This window comes from Pipistrellus hanaki, assembly GCF_964339955.1.
Source record: "Pipistrellus hanaki genome assembly, chromosome: 18".
Lineage (NCBI taxonomy): Eukaryota > Metazoa > Chordata > Mammalia > Chiroptera > Vespertilionidae > Pipistrellus > Pipistrellus hanaki.
In genome coordinates this window covers 15,814,423-15,837,697 of record NC_140520.1, presented here as the reverse complement: position 1 = coordinate 15,837,697, position 23,275 = coordinate 15,814,423, and the positions used below count along the sequence as shown (strand labels likewise).

General features: G+C 42.9%; 1 protein-coding gene across 7 annotated transcripts in view; it reads right to left on the bottom strand.

Moving 5' to 3' along the window:
• DNM3 (dynamin 3) overlaps nt 1-23,275 on the bottom strand; it is a 359,120-nt gene that overhangs the window by 231,544 nt on the left and 104,301 nt on the right. For all 7 annotated transcript variants that reach the window (XM_084865979.1, XM_084865978.1, XM_084865975.1 and 4 more), the window contains exons 8-12: nt 22,419-22,554; nt 20,466-20,533; nt 17,460-17,598; nt 6,731-6,817; nt 1,562-1,632 (exon numbers count right to left, since the gene is read on the bottom strand). In XM_084865979.1, the coding sequence (XP_084722105.1) occupies nt 1,562-1,632; nt 6,731-6,817; nt 17,460-17,598; nt 20,466-20,533; nt 22,419-22,554 (501 nt within the window). The remainder of the gene's footprint in view (nt 1-1,561; nt 1,633-6,730; nt 6,818-17,459; nt 17,599-20,465; nt 20,534-22,418; nt 22,555-23,275) is intronic.

The following is a 23,275-nucleotide window of genomic DNA, read 5'->3' as shown; positions in this document are numbered from 1 at the left end:
TATTTTTTTTCTTTCTTTTTCTTGTATTTTCCCCCAAAGAGAAGAGCTTGGCACAGGCCACATGGCAGTCACAGACTATGCTGCAAACCAGGCAGAATTTCTCAGGTCCCCTCTTTCAGGATGATGGACAAGGAGGCATCACAGAGTCCAGGCTTCCTCCCACAGGGAACCTACAGGAGGAAGTGAGCAGTGCAGATGGGGGCGTCATAGGGGCTAAAGGGATGGGTGGGTCTGTGTGGACAGTGTACTATCAAGACAACTGACCATAGGAGCAAAATCAACACTGTGTTCTAACACTTCCACATACAGGTCACAGACAAAACAGTAGTGGAAAAACATCTACCGCACAACAGTAGCCACTACTGGATTCCAAATATATGTACACCATTGGTTCGGCATCACCACCACAGCCAATTTTATAAGGAGACAATCTGCTGTTGGATAACTGAGCCTTTCCTCCCTAAAACATGTCTGTCAGTTCCTCAGCCAGGGATTGGTCTAAATCACATGGTTTTACATTCTGTTTCTTTTCAATCAGACTGTGATTGGCTTTACATTTTGTTGTGTTTTATTTTTCATTTGCCCCTGTTCTTGAATACATGTTCAAATACATAGTTCCCTTTATTTTTTTTATAGAAAATAGACTATATCTTATATATTTGAAGTTCGAACCATATACATGCCACAACTACATTTTAGAGTTAGAATCAAACAAAAACTAGTTCCACTGTAGGGCAAGAAAAAATGGTGAGTGCCACACTAATAACCAGCTCTGAATAACTAAGCATAATATCTAAATAGTGATATCTGTGAACGTAGAGATAGAATATTATAGAATATAACAAGCCCTGGCGGTACCTAAGTTGGTTATTGTCTTAGTAAGTCAAGGTTCTGGGTTCAATTCCAAGTCAGGGCACATACAAGAATAAATCAATGAATTCATAAGTGAGTGGAACAACAAATCAATGTTGTTTTTTCATCTTTCTCTCTCAAAATCAATAAAGAAAAAAAAATTAATAATATAATAAAATACATGTATGATAAAATAGCAACATATTATAGAAACAAGCTTACATAAGATATATATTATAAAAAGAGAATGTTCCCACCTATAATTACATCTAAGTTCACAAAAGACCGTTTTTTTAAAAAAAATAGGCTCTATATTCTAACTTAAAAATATTGAAATAGCTGTATCTTGTGAACAGCACTTGCTATTTCACATTAATGTGAGAAACTGTTCCCAAGCATACTTTAAATGTGCATCTGTTTCTGCTTATCTATGGGAGTTCAAGTACAAACTGTGGATGGTCATCCAAAAGCAATGACTGTCTAAGACACATGTGACCCACAGGCTGGGCAGCCAAGGAGCCAACTACTTTATGGAGAGAGCATGGCCCCACGGCCATAAGGCCCACACCTCTCTGACAGGATTGCTCAGATTTAACCTTGACCCAGAATGCACTCTCAAGAGGGGATGGGGTTGTGGGAGAAATTCCTAGTGTGTATTCTGGACAGACCAGCAGGAGGAACGCACGCAGCAATCGAGCCTTCCACCTACTTTGCGAAGCCGATGAAATCCTCGTGGTTGGTGTTGATGTAGGAGACTTGGATGTCAATCAACAGTAGTACCTGTAAGTCGAAGAGAAACGCCTCAGTGAAATACATCTTAAATATTCTCAAACACTAAAGTCAGCAATTGCCTGCAAATTATCTGCATAGAATTTTTTAAAGAATGCTTCAGTGAAAATGAAAAGGGGCATTCATTTTTTGGTTCATTAAACTCGTGATTTTTACTCTAAATTTAGAAATTGAACATCTCCATGAGAAGTCTGATTCCCACAAGAAGACAAGAGCATTATAACTGCTAAGGCATGCACTCTTGGCCAACGTAACATAGAACCTAGAATTATTCTCTTCCTCTAAAATGTAGGATTGGTGTTCAAAAGAAGGGCATGCATGTGAAACAGGACACACATGTACAAAAGGACACATGGCAAGAAGGCCAGTGAGGAGCTGTCAGAGCTTTCTCTCCCATAGACACCATATGTTAGCCCCAAAATAGCAATATCCTCTCCTGTTTTTCCTCTCCTCTTCTATTTCATTCAGCTCCCTATAAGCAAGCAGAAGCATCTCATTGACCCACTCAAAAATGCAATATACAAATAAATAGAAAGCCTTCTTGAGATCAATGAGTGTCATCATCACAGCAAAACTTCAGTCAGTTCTCTGCTAAAAGATCACCTCATCGGGGATCCTCCCGGCCCATCCTGTCTTCTTACCCTCTGTCCTATGACTCGAGTTCATTTTCCTCTTGTAACACTAGCACTAGCTGACATAGGAAGTTTTCACAAGTCGTCTTTATGTACCCCATTTGCTGTAGCCACTGCTATATCCCAGAGAGTAAAACACGGCCTGAAATAGCATATGAATCCAACCAAGATTTGTCAAAGAATGAACTGGATACATGTTCCAGTAAACATGAAAATGTACTGATCACAAGATATTTATATAAACTCTAAGTCCGAGACTTGGAAGGGCCCTCTGTAGAAGATATTCTTCAGAGGCAGACAAGGAGACTTAGAGAACAAGAAGAGAGGGGGACACGCAGAAACTGTGGGAGAGCTTTATTCCAGAGTTACTCAAAACTGCGCTCCCCTTCCTAAGTTTCCATTTTGTTCTCCCAACAGTCCCCATGTCTTTCTAGAATGCTGAGTTTTGTTGGTAGAGAACAATGCTTAAGAATTCTTGCCTATGTAGCTCCAGAGCTCTGCTCTTAGGCTTTGTTGAATGAACTTTTAATGACCGCGATGACCCCACGCTGCCTCCTTACACGGAAGGTGACACTGGAGTGCAGCAGAGCACTCATGATGAAGCTCACTGACATAGTCTACAGATTGCTCCCCTGTGGGAACTTTCTTGGGGAAGACTTCTTCCATGATCCTCACCCCACTCCAGGATGAATGATGATATTACTCTCATGTAGCCTACGTGTCATATTTTACGTATACTGCAGCCTACACTTCATATGTGTGGTGTTTAGCACCAATTCCGTTTGCATCCCTTGTCAGCTTCCGAGGAACAGGGATTACATGTGTCTTGTTCACCACTTGATCCCCAGAACCTAGCACAATACACATAGCAAGTGTCTGATAAATCCCTGTGGCTGTATATTTCAGAACTATCTCCCAGCTCTGAACAACAGCTTGTTTTCAAGTGCACAACTTATTTCCATGTAATTAGTATGTGGACATGGTTTCTCATGCACTACCCAATGCGGTGGGCTCTGAGACTCTGTTTTTGTGGGGAATCTCAGCTGGTCCCCTCACCAAATCTTGCTGTGAGTCCCAAGAGGACCTTCCAAAATGAGTAAATGGATCACCCCAAACTCACCATCACTTTCAAACATAAAGTTAAAGCTACTGGGTCAGAAACATCATATTTGTGTGAAAAATTTCCTACCATCAGATAATTTAGTTTCTCCTGTAAATGAAGGCAACTGAAGAGTTAGGAAGAGTGATCTTTATTAGATTATCTATGGTAGTGCCTCTATTCTTCCTATACCGAAGCCAGGTTCTGTTATACTCTCAAATCTACTTGGTCAGGAGTTTGTATGGGGGGGAAAAAACACATCAAATTGAAGCACAAGTCAATTGTTACCAACATAAAGAGCAAAATATCTACATAATTTTCAACATTGCCAAGGTTGTTGTAAATGTCTTGGGCGTTCTCACATATTAACTTGGACTGCAGTGTAGGAAAAAAAAAAAAGTGGAAAAAATAAAAACTACGGCTGTTCTCATTCATATTCCTGGAAACTAGGAGTCTGTGTTCATCCTAGGAAAAGAGCCAGGTCACATATGGGGAATGAAAAGAGTACATTTTTTCTCACTTTTTTCATTTTCCCAGAGTTTCTCAGTGCCTTTCTCACCCCCTGTTACTGAATTTGGAGTTGAAAAAAAGTAAAGCTATCCTTGGGGGCAGTCATCGCCCACAAAGCCAACCACTTCAACATACACTCTCATGTTTGGGAGCACCTGGAATAATTGCAGGCACATACAGGTACTCAAAAGCCCTTTGTTTTAGAAAAAAATTCACAGACTGATTTATGGGTTTCCTTATTTTTAATTTTGAAGAATTTTTCCTCCCACAAAGCTACCAGAGCAGAAGTTTGTAATAGTTCCATTTAAAATATATATATATATATATATATATATACTAGAGGCCTGTTGCACAATATTCGTGCAAGAATAGGCCTTCCTTCCCCTGGCTTCACTCCCAGCCACCGGAGAGCTGGCATGTCCTGGCTCCCCAGCCACCCCGCAGCCACCTGGGAGCTGTCATGTCCCTGCTCCCAGGCAGTTGGGAGCCAGCAAGTCATCACTTCTGTCCAGAGCACCATTCCAGTAGCTCTCTCAGCTGCACCCCCCTTCCCCTCATAGCAGGCTTCACACTGCTCTGCACCTACATATGCAAATGAACATCCATCTTTGTTGGGTTAATTTGCATACTCATTCTGATTGGCTGTGGGCATAGCAGAGTGATGGTTAATTTGCATGTTTCTCTTTTATTAGGTAAGGTATATATGTATATATATGTGTGTGTGTATAAACATTGCTAATCAGTTTTAGTGCAGAGGCCTGAGGACACTGGCCACTCGAACACTATGGGGGTCGGTGGGGAGGAGAGGGAGGAGGAGGGCACCAAGGCAATATGGAGGGCAGGACGTAGATGTGAGAGCTGTGCAAATGGACATGTTCACAAAGCTGAACCAGGCATGCTTCCACCTAGGGCAAGTGTTAGCTTCCTTGGGCCACCTGAGGTAGTCACTTGGTAGGAGACACCCACCCATCTCATCCCCCCCTTGGAGAGTTGATTAATCAGCACCTAAGAGGTGCAGAGGAAAGACAAGGTCCCTTGCAAGGAGAAAAGGTCATTCTTCCTCATACCCACTGTATCATGGCTCTTGGGGAAAAACAACTAAAATGACGGATGAGCTGCAGCCATATTTGGGTTATTGCGTCTCATCCTCTCAAAATGCCTACGAGTCAACTACCATCATGATCCCACTTGAAGGTGAGGAAGCCGAAGTGGGAAGATGGCCACATACGTTGTTTGTTTGTTTCTTTGTTTCTTTGTTTTTTAGGAAGATCTGGGTTTGAACTCGGGCCAGGGGAATTTGGGGCCCACAGCCCTAACAATGCTAAGAAACAGGAAGCTAATGCTAACTCAGTTAGATATGAATACACAGATAATAATGATACCACTTTTCCCTAAATACTGTTATCTCTCCAAAGAGCTAAGTAGGAAATAGTATTATTTAAATTTTCTAGAATAAAGCCACTAAATTAAAATGGCTATCTATTGACCCAAAGTCAGTTCTAGCACAGATGACACTAGCACCTCAGTGTTCTTGGTCGGGCAGCAGCCATGACATTAGGTGTGGGGAAACTTCGGGGCTCAGCATGACATATGTGGGCTTGATTTCACTGGCTCCTGAGTTAACATTGATTTTATTTATCCCTGCTAAGTCACCAAGCCCATTTGCTCCACTTTTGGCTCTCCGTAGGTGTGAATGTTGGAAAACAAGTGAAAACTATGAATAATGGTTAATAAACTTTCAAAGCACTAAGATCAACAGTGATGAATCTGCAGCTCAGTGTGAGAACAGTGCTGCTGGGCCTCCAGCCCCACCCTCCACTTTGTCCCTCTACCCCACCCGACCCTTTCACCTCAGCCTCCACTGCATGTGTTCCCTGTGCTCTTTCTCTCTCTCTCTCTTCTATTCTGCTTTCCTCCTCTGCCCACAAAATCTTGCAATAATAACTTCCCCAGGTCACATACATCCCATGTCACATAGATGAGAAAACAGGTCCTAGAGTGATTTGACAAAGACAAGCTGTGACTTTGTGAGCACAGAGTACTTGCGCTGCTGTCACACCTGCAGCTGTGTCCTGGCCCCTACCAGCATCTGAAAACCGTCTTGTTCCCCATTATAATGTCTTATAAATAACAGGGGGGGAAATCCACCTAAATTTAAGAAGCTTTTATCTTCCTGGAGTTCTTCCCTTTTTTTTTAATGAGTTATCTTCACTTGAAAAGAATCTTTTGGATTCACAGAGCCAAGCTGGAATGTCAAGGTCAATCCTTACACACCATATTCTTCTACAAAATAGTTTAGAAATGTTTAAAGGAACTGTTCTGAAAAGTTTTTCTTTTTCAATGAAAGGTTCCCTGGGTATGCTAAAGAATAGCTTTGTCCATTATTCTCAAAGAAAATCAGAACACTGAACATTTTGCATAGCATTTTAGGAATTTAGGACTATCTTGGCTCCCATCTCTGGGCCCATTAAAATTTTAAAAACCCTGTCTTAAATAAGAAAAAGTGCTCTGTTTCTGGATTAGTGGTTTTCAAAGTGGGCTGTATACATTCTTGGGGTACACATTATGACCTATGGGGTGGTGAGAGAAAAAATAATGGAACTCCTATTACTGTGTTTTTAATTCTTCTAAAGTCTTTATATTTGTTTATATCCCTAACATACACAAGATGTTAGTATAGCAACATATGTATAAAATTTATCAATAAATAAAAAAATAAACGTATGTGGTTGTGTTCTAACTGTTCTTTTTCCCATTACAATGCCGACTGGTGGAGACCAGCAGATCTCCTTGGGGAGACCTTACACTCCCCATGAGGCCCCTGCCAGCAGGGAAGGCCTCTCCTCACCTGGTCCTTGGTCTTCCCTTCCCGCTCCCGAATGTGGTTTGCCACAATCCGCTCCGTTTCCTCGCACAGCCTGGGGAAGTTTGCCAGCTGTCAGGAAAAACAGATCTGAGTGTTAATATCCCAAAAGTTAGACCACACACACAAAAAAAAGAGAGACGAGATATTTATTTTATAAAAGATACGCATCACAATTCCAGAAGCAGGAGTGGAATACTCTAGAGTAGGGGTGTCGAACTCAATCAGAAAAGGGTCCAAAATCTAAAATCCAGCCTAAATCGCGGGCTGAATGGTTTACTGAACAGTCATAAACTGACAATGTCATAAACTGACAGCGGAGTGCAGTGATGACAGTGTGGTGCGGGCCACATTGCAAGGCCTGGCGGGCTGGATTTGGCCCGCGGGCCTTGTGTTTGACACATGTGCTCTAGAGAATGGTGGGGTGAGAAAAGGGCTCCTCGAACTAGACAGAGTTAGCACCTGAGAAAGGACAAAGATGAAGGGGACTGGAATGAGCATGAAAAGATGACAATGGCTGGCAATGCTCACCATGTCTCCCGTACACGAAAAGGTCGCCCTTTCCTGGTCAGAGCACATGACCCGGTTGTGGATTCAATCCCTCAATTGATGTTATGCTCTCACATCCATGTTTCTCCCTCTCTCTCCAAAATTAAAAATAAATAAAAATGCTCTAGTTGGTTTGGCTCAGTGGATAGAGCATCAGCCTGCAAATTGAAGGTCCTGGGATCAATTCCGGTTAAGGGCACATGCCCAGGTTGCGGGCTCGATGCCCAGTAGGGAGTATGTAGGGGAGCAGCTGATCAATGATTGTCTCTCATCATTGATGTTTCTATCTTTTCCTCTCTCTCTTACTCTCTGAAATCAATAAAAATATATTTTTTTAAAAAATAAATAAAAGATACCAGAGTTTGACTGTTCATTCATTTCCTCTGATTGCTCATTCATTTCCTCATCTCTTCTATATCTCTTACTTAAGGTGCAATATATTTTCTCAATTTAAATCATTCAAATTTTTAACCTCTTTCACTATGGATGCTGAATTAAAAGCCTACAGTTGTATGAAGGAGTTTACAAAGTCATCAAAATTCTAATCAGAGAGGCCAAAATATTGATCTACGAGACACCATCTTCAGACCTTATCTCATATTAATTATTTAAATATTCTGATAAATTGATTTATATAGGGTCAAGGAATTAAGGCTTTACTACTAGCTATAATCATTTTATATTTCTACATTTATTTTATATCAGTTCTTCATTGAACAAACATTCACTGGGCCTGTGCTATAAGCCAACTCTAGGCTCAGTTAACGTCAAACAATCAATCGCACATGATCTTAAAAACCTTACAGTTTCATGTGGCAGGTTGACTGTATAGATCAAGTCTAATGCAAAAAAATAAATAGTTTATAAAAAGCAAGAAAAAGAGAAAGAAAGAAATTATCAAACCTTCTCTGAAGAGACCTTAAAGGATTTCATGCCTCAATTATGATAGTGAGGCTACCAAACAAAGCCGGCCATCTATCAAATGGTAAATTACTTCTACATAGTTCATTTGAATATTCTTAAAAAGGAAGAGATTAAAAATCAATATATATGATTTTAGTGATCAAAATTTTAAATATAGAATTCTAAGAAAAAAGTTTAATTGCACATATTCTGAGAGAAAGCAGTGCCATAATTTTTTAAAATACACATAAAAATATGTTTTAATAAAATCCAGTGTTTTGAGTTATTTAGGGTAATGTTTAATTATTTTGGTGGGACCTCAATATAAAATTTTAATTTTAAGCATGAACCACTTTTACCCTAGAGGGGGGAAAAATCACTTGAAAGACATTTCTATCCAATAAAACAAAAATTACACACTTATTAAATTTATTAACCATTGATTAATCAAATCATAAGAACCATGCTATCAGATTTCCCTTGGAACAGGCATGAGACCAGGCAAAATTTCCATACCTTCAAGAGTAACTAGTTCGATGCCTTAAGCAAAGGCTCAGGTCATTAGGTAGCCATCTGTTCATAGTTCCATAGCACACATCACTGAGAAAATAAACTAAAACCAGAACAAAATGTTTTTTATGCACATGACTTGAGAGTTGATTGGCTTGGCTGAACTACAGATATGGGATCTGTTTTGATCAAAAAGCTATAAACTTTCCAGTGTTAGCCACTCACTACAAACAGAGCAGCAATAATGATTTTACTGCTCCTAAAAGTACGCAATAATTTTATTCCATTTCTGTCTATTAAAACCTGCCCCCAAATCCCTAGTAATCCTTTAACTATATATAACATAATGTTGTGTTTATTCAGGAGATGAAAAAAGTATTTACCTGGGCACAACAAATTTGTTATTTTAAAAAAGGAAAAAACAGAAGCATTTACAAAAGTGATCAAAGATGAGAAACAAGTCTATTATAAAGAGGTCGAGAAATTGTGCAGGAGTAAATAGGAAAATACGTTATCAAGTGTTCTGTATTTCAAGAGTGGCATACGGGAAGTCTCAGAAGACCTAAGTGAAGCTGACAGAATGGAGAAGCCAGGTCCCATTCTGTGGCCTTGGGGAAAGCAATCGAAGAGGAAACAATACTGTTAGCCCTCCTTTTCCATGTGGACAAATCCTAGATCTCTAAAGGTCAAATGTTTTTGAAAATTAATGGGAGAAATGATGTGACATATATAGGAAGATCACATGAGGTATGTTGGTATGTGCATCCATCATACATCTCACATACCATTTCTTTAAGCAGAGACAATGAAAACTCATGTTACTTAGCAAATGCAGGTCAAGCTGGGGCTAAGTAAAACTAAAAGGTATTCAGAAGAGACATAACCTTGCTAAGTAATTCAGAAAGTACCCAAACAAGAGGTCAGAGTGGGAGTGACACTATATCAAAATAATACCCAAAGATAATAAACAGGTTTCATCTCTTTCCAAGTTTATCTCTGGTAAACATATTAATGAGTGGTTAAAAAGAAAAATCAAAACAGGAAATAAGAGGAAAAGCAAGGGTAAAAGTAAATTATAAATTAAGAGTTAATTACAAAGATCATAAATCCTTTAATGATTTGTGGAATTCAAAGATGAGATTACTGGAATATTAGCCATGAAAAGAAGAAAATCTTGCTATTTTCCACTATATGGATGGGCCTTAAGGACATTATGTTAAGTGAAATAAGTCAGACAGAGAAAGACAAATATTGTATGATCTTACTTATAAGCCAGAAACAGAAAGACCAAGCTCACAGATACAGAGAACGGTTTATTGGTGGTTATCAGAGTCCAGGAAGGGTTTGGGTGAGCAAATGGGTAAAGGAAGTCAAAGATACAAGCTTCAAGTTACAAAATAAATAAATCCTAGGGATGTAACATACACTATAATGATTAAATATATATAAAAATCTAACATGCTAAGTGTTTGACCATCCGACCAGTGGCTATGATGTGCACTGACCATCAGGGGGCAGACGCTCAACACAGAAGCTACCATGACACACACTGGCCATTTGCAGAGAAACGGGACTACAGACCTGGCACCCACAAAGCAATACTCGGCTTCCCCCAAGTGGGATACAGGCCCTACCACCACCCCAGAGTGACATCCTATCAAATTACAGCCAATGCTGCCAAGACCCATGACACAAAATGTGGCCTACAGCCCAGCCCAGCCCACAAACGATGGCTGTGGGTGCTGAGTAATGATGTCACATAGCAATGCCCAGCTTCTGTCCCCAGCAACTAGCTTTCTTGGAGTTTCTTCAGCTCATGAACATGACTTATTTTATAGCCAGGTGGAAACATTTTACATTTTAACCAAATGTCTGTGAAGCGTTTTCCCCTGCCTCATCTCATTTGATCCTCACAGAAGTCATGGATTAGTGTGGAATCCTATTTTCTTTTCATTAGCCAGAAAACAGAGATTTAGAAAGCTTAGAAACTTGACCTGACTGAAAAGAAGTAAGAAATGGTGGACCTTGAAAAGGACTTCAGGTTTCTCAGTGCACAGAATATAGTCAAACACTGCTGCAGTTAAATATTTTACCCTTTGTTTTCCCTGCGTGATCTACAATAATAATCTGTTTCATGTTGATATTTTCTACTATGTTGCTGACAATTACCTGAAAGAGAAGTTGGGGTGCTTCACTGAGCTTGAAACATTTAGCTAAATTAAAAAGTAGTTCTAATTAAACAAGTTTATTCTATATATATAAAAGGCTAAATTGATTCACGCATGCACAATACATATAAAGCTCTCACTGGCACCAATCGTACAAGTGTGTTTCAATCTGTCATTGTCAATTGTGAATTTGGTGGTCACTTCTATTATAGAGAAAGGGCGAATAACGATATTAAAATATTTCTTCTAATTAATTTCCTTTCAATGTGCACGAATTCATGCACTGGGCCTCTAGTAGCTAAGAGAGAAGGTCCTAAAATTTCTCATCTCAAGAATAAAAATGTTTTGTAACTATGTGTGGTGATGAATCTTAACTAGACTATTGTGAGGATCATTTCATGATGTATTTAAATATCAAATCATTATTGTTATACATCTAAAACTAATACAGTCTACATGCCAATTACATCTCAATTTTTTAAAGGGTTTAAAAAACAGACAACACCAACATCAAAAAGATGCTATTCCCACCCCTTAAAATCCAAATCCCAGGCTTGAATTCCCTTTAATACCCAATAAAAGGTTTTTACTTTAATAATCAGCCTGATTTGAAACCTGAGTACCATGACCTATTACTCAAAGCATCTACTATACACAGAGCACAACCCTGTCTGTGTGACTGGGCAGCTGTTAGATGAGGTGAAATGACAGTCTTTTCACACAGAGTCAAAACCACAGTAGATCTATCCGGACCTAAGAGAAAACCCTACCTGAACAGGGTGTCACTCTTCTCTTTCATCCTACTACCTTTCATGGAAAATTAACCAAGTGGCGGCTTCAGCCAATCATCACCTGCCAAGTCAGTGAGATGTGATTCGTTTATTCTTTGGATTATTCATTCAATGGTTATTGTTGAAAACCTGGCTGTTTAAGGGGCTGGAAATAGAGTGATTAGCTTAGCAGCCCAAGTTGCTAAGTTATGGAGCTTACACTCTCAAGTCTCTGAATTGTCCTCCTCCTCCACCACTAAAACAACAACAGGCATATATTGTATAACTCATGTGGTCATGTGTGCCACAAAGGAAAACGAAGTTTGGTAAGTAGATGAACAGTGATGTGTGTGTGTGCACATGCACACACATGACTGTAAATAGAAGAGTCAGAGAAAGACTTTGATTGGGTGGCATTTGAGCAAAAACTGGAAGGAAGCAAGGGTGTGAGCTGTGCAGGTGTCTCGAGGCAGAGGATTTCCCGCCCTGGGAATGAGAAGTGCAAAGACCTGTTACGATGTCCCCTTGATCTGTTGAAAAAACAAGGAACCCAGCGTAGCTGGAGTGGATGGAGGGGAGAGTGGGAGGAGTTCAGAGACAAGTTATTGGAGGGCCTTCGAAAGCCACGGCCAAGACTTCGGAGTCAACGTTTAGTTAGTTGTGGATATTCAGGTCAGATATTTACTCACCTAACATGCCACAAGACATAGCATCTCTTCTCACAGACCTCTTTAATGAAAACTTTCTCTGTATTTCTAACAAACAACTAAGGTATCTTTCTTATTTTCTTGCAAAGATTTTTTTCCTTTTTTCTCAGCAGTGGAAAAAAAAAATCAATTAATTGGTCTGATGGAGATCCAAGAATGTAGTTTCCCAAGAGGCCAATAAATGGCACAGTTGCTAAAGTTTGGTTGGAAAAACAAGATGTTCCCCTCTGTATTTCCTGAAAAGAACCTTAGCACCCTGTGATGATGCTCTAGAGGAGGTAAGAAAAGCAGCTGGAAGCAGATGCCCAGAAAAGTCCGAAGTGGGGATGTTCCTGGAGGGAAGCCAGACAGCTCATAAAGCTCGAATGTTCCTGCCCTATCCTCCCAGAGACCACAGTGAGGAACGGCGCAGAGGAAGTGCAGGTTAGAATCTAGCTCTGTGCTTTGCTATTTGAACACACATAATTCCCCTGTTTTCCACTGATGTTTGTTTACGTGGCTTAAGAAAGAGAAATTAAATATTTTACACATAAGTCATGCACCATGAGGACCTGAAAATGAAAATACTGTTGTTTTACATATAAAGTCACAATACCGCTAGAGCAACTATACGTTAAACTGACCAGGTGAGTCTTAGTGCACTCCTATTGTTCCAGGGAAAGTATTAATAGTTCCCCTTTCAATTTCAGGACTGAACTGTGTTAGATGATAAATTGTATAGCAACCTTTCTGTGGCTCATGTGCAAAGGGGTCAAGGAATAAAGTCCTGGCCTACTCAACTTTAATTGGAATTATTTTGCTTTGCAAAAGATTTTGGTAAAACCAGTTCTGAAGTAAAAGAACATGGAGGCAGACATAATAAGGCCAAACAACAAGAACATCAACATGAGGAACAAGGCAAAGAATAGATATTTGAAAGAAAACCTGTCCAAATTTTAATTTTAAAAAGAATTATAAAAATATTCTTTAAAAACAAATCACATTTTTCTTTAGTAGCAGGTTCTCCTTTGAACATCTAAATTGTTAGTATTTGTAGAAGGCCTCTTATGTACATTTAGTAATTAGGATAGGTCCCAGGGATAAGAAGATAAAAGATACAGCTTTTTTAAAAAGGTACTTATAAAAGAAAAACTCATACATACAAACTCATAGTATGGCAATTACCAGAGGAAAAGTGGGGTGAAAGAGGTGGGAGTAGATAAGGGGGGGGGGGGGAATTATGATGGAAAGAGACTTGACTTGGGTGGTAAATACACAATACAATATACAGATAATGTTTTATAGAATTGCACACCTAAAACATATAATTGCATTAACCAATGTCACACCAATAAATTCAACAAAAAAATTAAAAATTAAAATAAATAAAAGGCACTTATAATCAGCAATAAAAGGTATTCACCTAAGCAAAGAAATGACACGCAAGTGACAACACAGTGTCTTTATTGCTATGATGAAGTGAACACCGGGCACCATTGGAAGACCTGAAATGCAAGTAAGGATGGGGACCAGGAAAGGGCTCACAGATGACCCACAGGAAGATTTTTTTTTTTTTTGGGGGGGGGGGAGGCAATGATTAAACTGGATCTTAAAAAATGAGAGGAGATGGCAGGTAAAGACAGGCAGGGAAAAGAGACATTCTAAACAAAGAGAGCCACGTGTGCAAATGCTAAGGACATGAAAACATTTCCAGAGCATGCAAACCACACAGAATGACTGGAGGTAACAGACATGACAAGTGTGGCTGGAGAAGTGTTTAGAGACCAGAGGGCAAAACTACGCACAATCTCTCAAGGTATGAGGAGCCAATGAGTCAATACGGAGACAACGGGGAGAATAGATGTCCGTATCGTAGAGGGCTACTTTGACAGCTGTGGGAGGATGAGTTTGAGGATGGCCAGACTGGTAGAAAGATCAGTTAGGAGGCCAATGGACTAATTTAGTTTTTTAAGAAAAAGGAAAAAAAAACTGCTCGGCGTCTTAAGAGAGTAGTTGCAGTAGTCTGTAGAGTAGACAGCCTCAGGAAAGCTCAAGCTCAAGTACAGATTTGGGAATCGAGAATATGTTATGTGGCAGCTGGGCTGTGGGGGACATGCTCTGTCAGGAGGAAGGACAATGACAGAAGGAAGCCAGGAGCCAGTTCCACAGGATGTCAGTGTGCAGAGGCAGGCCACGCAGTGGATGAGCTCTTAACGGAGAAGGAAGAGAACCCATGGAAGAAAGAGGGGTCAGCTTCAAAAAGAGAGTGGACCATAGTATCAGGGATAAGGATATCACTAGATTTGGCAATCAGTCTCTGGGTGATCATGCCATAATTATTTCAGCAGAGTGGTAGGAGGGTGGAAGTCAAATTTCAGAGGGTTAGGGAACTAATTGGAGATGAGGGAGTAAAGAGAGTAAGCATAAACTACTTTTTTTCCCCCAAGAAGGCTTGGCCATAAAGAAAAGGAGAGGAATAGGGCAGCAGATAGGTTTTGGTTTTTGTTATCAAATCACAGTGTGGTAGCCCTAGCAGATTTCGCTCAGTGGACAATACACGGGCCTGCCGGCTGAAGGGTGCTGAGTTCGATACCAGCCCAGGTTGTGGGCTCTATCCCCAGTAGGGGGCATGCAGGAGGCAGCCGATCAACGTTTCTCTCTCATCATTAATGTTTCTAACTCTCCCTCTCCGTTCTTCTCTGAAATCAATAAAAAAAAAATTTTTTTTTTAAATCATGCTGTGGTTTCAACTCACTTCTGATTGGACACAGACTGATAACAATGGTCAGGAAATAAAATAAAGCCAGGAGGAGACAGATAGGTTGGAAGAAAACAGAGGCCGAAGGACGTGATGGGAGACTTTACAGGACAGTTAATGCACAATCTTTGGAAGCCACACAAGAAGTAGGCAAATGACGAATGATCTGGGCCCTAGATCCTTTGGGTTCGGGCCAATAAATGCTCTTCAGAGAAGAGAGCTGTAGGGTAAACAGCAATCTCGGGGGGAAAGTGAGGTTTCATTTAAGGCAAACTGTAAAATATTTTGAGAAGACAGTACAAATACACAATCACCACCGATCCAGAGAGCATAATGGAAAGGGCGGTTCAAAGGGTGGACAGCGAAGGACAGAAACCAAGTGTCCAGAACAAGCTGTCTCATCCCATGCCATCAGGACCGACTGCTGCTTTTCCAGTAAATTGGATGCAATGGGGAAATGATAAAAAAAAAAAAAAATGATTCATACATACCATAAACACTTTCTATAACTCAAAACATAAACGTGCACACATGTGCCAACCTTCTGATGTAAGGCCAAGGCCGTTCCCAGCATGTGGATCTACTGAGGGGAGCTATGCGTCTTCTGTCTCCCAAAACCACATCCGTTATCTACAAGTTTGCTTTCTTCAAAGCGGAGGGAGAAGCTGAACGCAGTGCCCATCTAGGTTTGCATGACGCCCCCACGTCTTTTAACCATGTCCCACCTAGGCCCAAGCGATGGCAAAGCTTATGTAGCTAATCTTTTACCACGCCTCTCCCAAAGCTGAGTTTTCGGAGGAACAAAACTCATTGTTGCCTGAATCTGATCACTTTGCTTACTCTTCATTTAAACCACATCGTTTATAGAAGAACCACAAGTAGCTAAACAGGTTTGAGGACGGATGTAACACAACGGGCCCTCAGAAATAGGCCAGCTGAGCTGGTGGGGCAGCATTGCCTGGGCACCGGAACAGCCTTTGGCTGAAGACCTCTGTGCTGAGGGAGACAGGCTGGGTGGCTGATGGTTAATTCCCTAAGTCAGTGAAGAGGGGGCCAATGAAGAGAGCTTTAACTGGTCAGGAGACAAGACTCTGTGCATTTTGAGGGGTAGGCAAGGACAGGGGGCGGGGAAAATATTTATTAACTGGCTTCAGGTTCCTGAATGGAGAGCTGGTGTAGACTTTTTTCTCCCCCAGGTACATGTTTTCCCCTTCTTCAATCCCTCTGCTTCTATGGCTTATTTTGGAGAAGAGAGAGTAGGCTGGAATGAGCCTGGTGGAAGAACTGGAGAGGCCTAGAGCCGGTCTGCAGCTCCGGAGCCTTTTCTGGACTCCACACTGGCCACGAAACACCTTTGCTTTTTTTGCACTGATGTCTAAGACCTCCGCCTGCTTTCCTCTTTCACCACTTAGCATCTCTTCTTCATCTGAGTTGTTCTGCCAGTCACCAAGGACCAAAATTCATCTTCATTCACAGTATCTGCCTCTCTCATTCTTTCTCCTGCTCCCCACTGGATTTCCAGAGGGGTTACTCATAGTACCATACAGGAAGGGGAAAGCAACAAAACTGACAAACTAGAAGTATCTATTCTTTCAAGAAATGATCAAAGTACCAGTGTTAATGGTAATGGGGCCAGGTCTACCCACCCCAAACATCATCACTAACCCCCTTCCTGCATTTTCCAGCACAAGGACGGATGGAATTCAGCACACTTCTGCCAAGTTCCTCAGTGAGGAGTCCCCAAGTTCAACAGGTGTTACAGGTAGCAATGCCCATTGATAAATTAGCCACCATTGACTGAGCAGTTACTGTGGTTCTCAGGCATCATCTTGTTTAATCTGAGTGAAGGTAGTATTATATTTACTATCATCATCCCCATTTCAGAGAAATGATAAACCTCTAGGGATTCAAGGTCACACAGAGGTGAAGCCAGGATTTGAATCAAGGTTCCCAAGGCTAAGCTCTTAGACGGCACTGCCCCTTCCCAGAATGTCCGGGTTCAAGTGGAATTCATGTAAATTTAGGAAACTTTCCTTGCCAATATACACAATATCAATGATTCCCTTCCCCTAACAGTTATCCTCATCTATAGACCAAAGGAAAGTTAGTTTAGGGCATTCACCTTGTTCTTCGTGATGTTGACCTGCTTAAGCAACCTACGTGGAATGGATGATAGAAGGCAATATGCCGTCTACCAGGAGATCAAGTCCCCCCCACTCAGTACTTTTCCCAACCTTCCCCTTGAGCAAACACACCACCTTTTCTAACGAAGGAGGGGAGGGAGTCGGGCAAAGGGAGGCATGCGGCAGGGTGGGAAAGAGGGGTAAATCGAACAGAAACATGTTGGAAAGGTCAGTAACTCAAGCTTACTTTTTTGGTACACTTCTTGACGGTGTTGATTAATTCTTGCATTACCAGATCTACACTCTTCAAGGAAGGCCCTTTCAGCTTCACGATTTGCTTTTTGACTATTGCTTCAAACGCCATGTCTGGAGTAAACAGCCCTGTCCTGAGGGTGAGAAAGAGAGCCACACGTTAGATGTTTTTTTTCTTTTCTTTTAATGAGTAATAATACCCAGTACTCATTTTGATTGACAGGCCACTTAAAGAAAGCATGAGTACCTAGTTTAAAGATTACCGAGTGATTTATTCTAGCCACAGTATCATTTGTAATAACTTTAATGCTAATATTTCATAATACATTCTGCTCTATAGATGATTAACATTACCTAAAAATAGATCCCAAAGTGTTTATATGGCATATCATCGGGTCTTCTCATTAATCTGTCTCATTTCACAGTCTCACAGCAACAGAAAGGAATGCTACAATGGAAATGGTTCTGAACGGACATTTCTCTCTTCTAAAGTATTCCAAAAGCAATCCCCTCTTGCCCTCCAGGGGGCAGGAAATGGCCCCCATTTCTGAGCCCTGAAATAGTTGACACCACTGAGAAATTTCGCTATAGCAAGTGCAGTGGGTCCCCATCTGATGGCAGGGGGAAGGGGAGGAAAAAGAAAGCAGTGAAGCAGAACTAGCCTGGGACCCAGGATGTTGAAATGGCGAGTTTACACACAATAAGAAACAAACAATAACAAAATAGCAAGGGCCCTTTTCGTTTGGCTGGAGTCCATTCAAATTGGAATCGGAACAATGCTCTTCCTGTGCTGCGCAGGAGCCCGGGAGAGCAGCCGTGTGCGTGCTTCATGGAAAGCGATTCTTCATATTTAAACAGAGCCCGTGAGGGACCTGGACCCTGGGTGCCTGCCATCCCCAACTCCCTGTTCCTGAACTCGCTTCCCTTCCTCTCTCCCCTCTCCGGCCTACACGCCTCTAAATGCACACTGTTCAGCCTCACATAACAAATGTCCGCCTCTGACCCTACCGTTCCTTTTATTTCCCTCCTTCCTCCCGTGCACCCTGTGTGCCCACCACATCGGGCCACCCGCCTTCCCACAAACACACTCCCACTCTTTGTTTATGTCTCTGCCTTCGTCTGCGACGTTCACTTCGGAATCCCCGCCGTGTCAGCCGTCCACACCCGCCCGCACTGCACAGCCTGGATCGTAAGGCCACGGCCTGCAGCGCCCGCCCAGCCCTCCTGCCGCCCAGGCCCTCCTCCTCGAACCCCCACATCCGACTCTCAGCAGTGATCGGAGCACGTGCTTAGGCCCCGGGCTACAGGGGCAGCAAGTGTCACGGTCACGCTGCCTGTGTTTGTCCACAAGGACCGTCCTCCTGGCCTGCTCAGCTCCGGTTCTCAGCATTTCCAGACGGAGAAGGAGCCATCCGGTCCTCCGGGGCAAGGGAGGTTTCCGTTACTTGGAAACCTAACAGAATCCACCGGGAGCGCCACTTCCCATCCGTGTACTTTCGGGCCTAGAGAGGCGTGCCGTTAGGATGTCTTACACACAGGGCTGCACCACCTTCTAGCAAATGAACTCCAGAATCATCGCAACCACCCATCTCTTCGGTTGCTATGCACCGACATCAGAAACCTACAACACGGAATCGCTGAGCTTTGGCAGTGACAGTCCACAAAAATGTTACTCGTAAGGAGTTTTAAAAGCCAAGTGAAGTTCGAAGGAAAAATATTTTGTGACCCAAAATCTGTCACCTGACCGACAACGTTGAAACACGAGCTGCGCCGGCTAAAGGAGCAAGGCCCGGCTCCACAGCAGAGGCACTCAGGCCGGCAGGGAGAGGGCCTGCAAGAACCCGGACCCGGCCGGCACGTGGGCGCCCGGCACGTGGGCGCCCGGCACGTGGGCGCCCGGCACGTGGGCGCCCGGCACGTGGGCGCCCGGCACGTGGGCGCCCGGCACGTGGGCGCCCGGCACGTGGGCGCCCGGCACGTGGGCGCCCGCAGCACGCTCTATTAAAGCTGAGATACCACTGCCTATAGACAGGGGGCGCTTCCCGCCTGTGGGATAATTCAGGAAGTGGGCCATCTGAGTTTTATCAGTCAGCCTGACTTCAGGACATCTCAATTTAACATATGCTCCATTACATTTTGTTAGCCTTCTGGGCATGAACTCCAGAAATGTGTGTTTTGGAGTCTTTTTCTCCACTATCTTAGCTCTTTAAAGAAAGTAAATGCACATAATACCCTGTTACACAAGGTTAAGTTCAGGCACCAGGGCCACTCCCAGCCTCGCGTCCTCTGCTCTCCGGTCTACGTTCCTAACTGCAGTCGACCTGTGCGACCTCCCACTCCGTGGACACATGCTGCAGGTCACCACCTCCACCTAGCACTGGTCCTTGCACTTCAAGCCCTTTCATTCTGCAGTCCCAACACGCTCCATCCTCTCATGTCTCACTGCATTGCTCCCGGCCCCATACACACACACACACACACACACACACACACACACACACGCCCACACATGCACACGCACAGAGGGAGACATCGCACAGACACAGATACAGACACGCACAGCACCCCTTTGCCAGCTGAAATCATTCTTGTCCTCTAAACAGACAAGGTTCGACTCAAAAGTTACCACCTTCATTAATCTTTCCCAATCTGGCTCCACAACTCCGGCCAAGAGCAATCTGCCCTGTCTCCGGGTAAGTAACGATGACTTATGAGCCCGCCAGGCCTCCCTCCCTGCGAGGAAGGCTCTGGAGAACAAGGGTCTGGGGTCGAGCTCACAGGGCTGTGAGTGCGGGCGTGTTTCTGTTTTTCTAATTGAAAAAGACCGAGAAGGACGATCCCAGGAATTAACCATTGAACCCAAACCAGGATTTCCTACTTCTTCCTCCCAGCTCCGTGTTCTGCTCAGTTCAGATGGTGAAAAGGCTACTTCGCTAGTGGTTTATAAGCCTCCTTCTTCTCGTAGCCGGGGCGGAAGGCAGGGGATGTGGGGATCACTTGCCTGATGCCATGTATGTTTTTGATGGCGTAGCTTATTTCTCTTCGCAATTCCTTCTCGTTGAACTCCATCTGCAGATGCAAGAAGGGCCACAGTTAGGACACCTAATTCCGTTGAGTAATAACACTATTGAATGTATTAAAGAATGAGAATAGCTTGGCTTCATTGTTAATAAATGGATGCCCATGTCTTCCCTAACGTAAACCCAGATGGCCAAAACATCTGTTTATATAAAGTTCAAGGCAACAGAGAACATGAGGGGCTTCTGGGAGTTTGATCTCTGGTGCAGCAGATTCCAATTCTTTTTTAGGTAGGAGTGCAGTGTATCAAGGGTGCCTTCTGGGCATAAATCTGGCCACTTGTTTGAAATCTGTAATTTTTCATTCTCTTGCTAAATGGAGGAGATGTCCTCACTGACAAATGCATGAGTAAAGGGTGTCACCAGATGTGCATTCGCAGTCCGGCTGTGCTGAGATGGACAATGGCTGTCTTTCCTCCCTGGCCATTTTAACCACCTGAGCTCAAGGCCTCTTCATAAGAGGAAATACATCATATTTTGCTGATCCAACACAGGGCAGATTGCAGTATGGAGATTTCCCTGAAGCTCTAGGGGCCTGGAATTAGTGGGGGGATACGACCAGAGCAGCATGGAGCTTAGACTCGGAAGGGCGTCCAGAGAGCATGTGGCTCGGCCTGCCTCCTGAGATCTGGCCCCTCCATCCTCACTGTCTGTCCGATTCCCTGCACACTTGGTGCCACACAACAGTGAACTTCTGTGTTCCCTCCCCTCACCCCGTGGCTGCGCAGCTCAGCCTTCACCAGGCCTCCCCTTCTGTCTGGAAAACTCTTCCCGGCCCTCACCTCCTCCCGCTTGACTAGCTGCTCATCCTTCCAGACTCGGCATGCAGGCCGGGCTCCCTGAGCTCTGGGCAGGGATTCCTGTCTGTGGGCTGTTTCCATAGCACCCTGGGCTGAAGTTTACCACTGTCCTTAGCACATTTTAATGAAACGCTCTGTTTACCCATCTGCCTCCCACACCAAGACATAAGCACCCGCCTCTGTAATGCAGCAAGTCGCCTGGTCCCTGAACCACTCAGCTGCCTCCTGAGCACCGTGTCTGGAACAGGACTCACGCTTACACACAAGCTCGGCTTTGCCTGTTTTCCTCATCTCACAGCACCAGCGTGCGCAGCTGTGCAAGCCGAAACCTCGGGAGTCATCTTGAATGTTCTCTTTCCTGCATCCCCCAGATTCAGTCCGAGCCCTGTGGACCCTACTTCCCAAGTCACCAATCCATCCCAACTGGTCACTTTCTTCCTTGAAATTCATTTCCTACACCCTTCCCTTGGTCAGCCCCATCTGCTCTTTGCCTGCTACAGGTGCTCCCTTTAGGGCCTTGTCCTGAGCTACTTATCTTGAATGACCCTCTTTCCCCCAGCTCCCTCCTTCCATCTTCACAGCTGACCTCTTCACACCATTGTGCTCATGTTTTCAATGTCTCCTACTCAGAGACACCTTGCCTGAATGTGACATCAAAAGTGGCTCCCCCACCTCTCTCTCTCTCTCTCTCTCTCTCTCTCTCTCTCTCTCTCTCTCTCGATCATATTTGAGAGCTCTTTAACTTTGTCTATTTCTCCCACCAGAAAGTGTCTCTGTCCCAATCATTGGCACCTAGAATAGATGCGCAAGAAATATGTTTAAATTAATTAGACAATAAATCGACGTCATAGGCACTCAATTAGCATTTGTTGAAATAATTTGAAGTCTCATTGAATAAAATTGGAGCCATCAGTAAGAAATTATTTCTCTCCTAAATTTCATTACCTGATTATGGAGGCTTTCGTTCCAAGAACTACCTTAGTCCCATGCCACCCCTGTAACATTTTATGAAGTTATGTAGAACAGAATATGGAAATGAAGTGAAACCAACGGGGGAAAGCAACATTTGGTACGAACCTTTACTATCTCGAAAGGAAAGCGTTCATGGAAGATGCGATTGATCTTCGCACCCCCTGAGAGCTCCAGGGTATCTACTTGATCCCCTGAGCCCTCAATTCTCTTCTCAAAGTCCACGGCAAACTGCTGGACCATCCTGCAAGAGTGAGAGAGAAATTAATTCCAGTTGAAGTAACCAGGCTCTGAATTTCTCATTTCATTTTACTGTGGTTATCGCCTAGAAACCTTTTCCTGGTGTTCTTAGTGGCACCTACTGGCAGAATCAGCACTGCACTTTGCTCCACACTCAAAATTCAATGATCTGAAATACACATTTTTCCCCATTTATTTTAGACATTTAATTAAAATGTATTCTAAATATCTGTGCCATTCAATGCATTCTGTTCATTTCATTGCAGTCATAGAATGCCATTTTAAAATACTTGAATTCAAATTAAGCGATAAATCTTTACGGAGAACAAACAAGCCACAGCTCCTATATCACACCAGGTGTTCCAATGGCTCTAGCCGAGTCCCCTTCCCAAGCAGCTCTCTTCCCCACACTCCCACCGCATCAGAGAAAACGATCATATACATTGGTGATGACTGGATTTAGAAACACTAATTTTATCATGCTGGAACTACTTTCAAATTCAAAATCTGATAGGAAAAAAAAAATCCTAATCATCTAATACTTGCAGCCTCTTTTATCAAAATCATGGCTAAATGGAAAGTAACTGCAAATTATTAAGCCAGGAACTCTAGAATATAATTAGATGTAGCTATAGCTATATCCATACATATGCTAATGCTAATCTAATTTTTGAAACACCTAGAAGGGTATAATAAATGTCTGGCACATGCTAAAACAGTGGGAA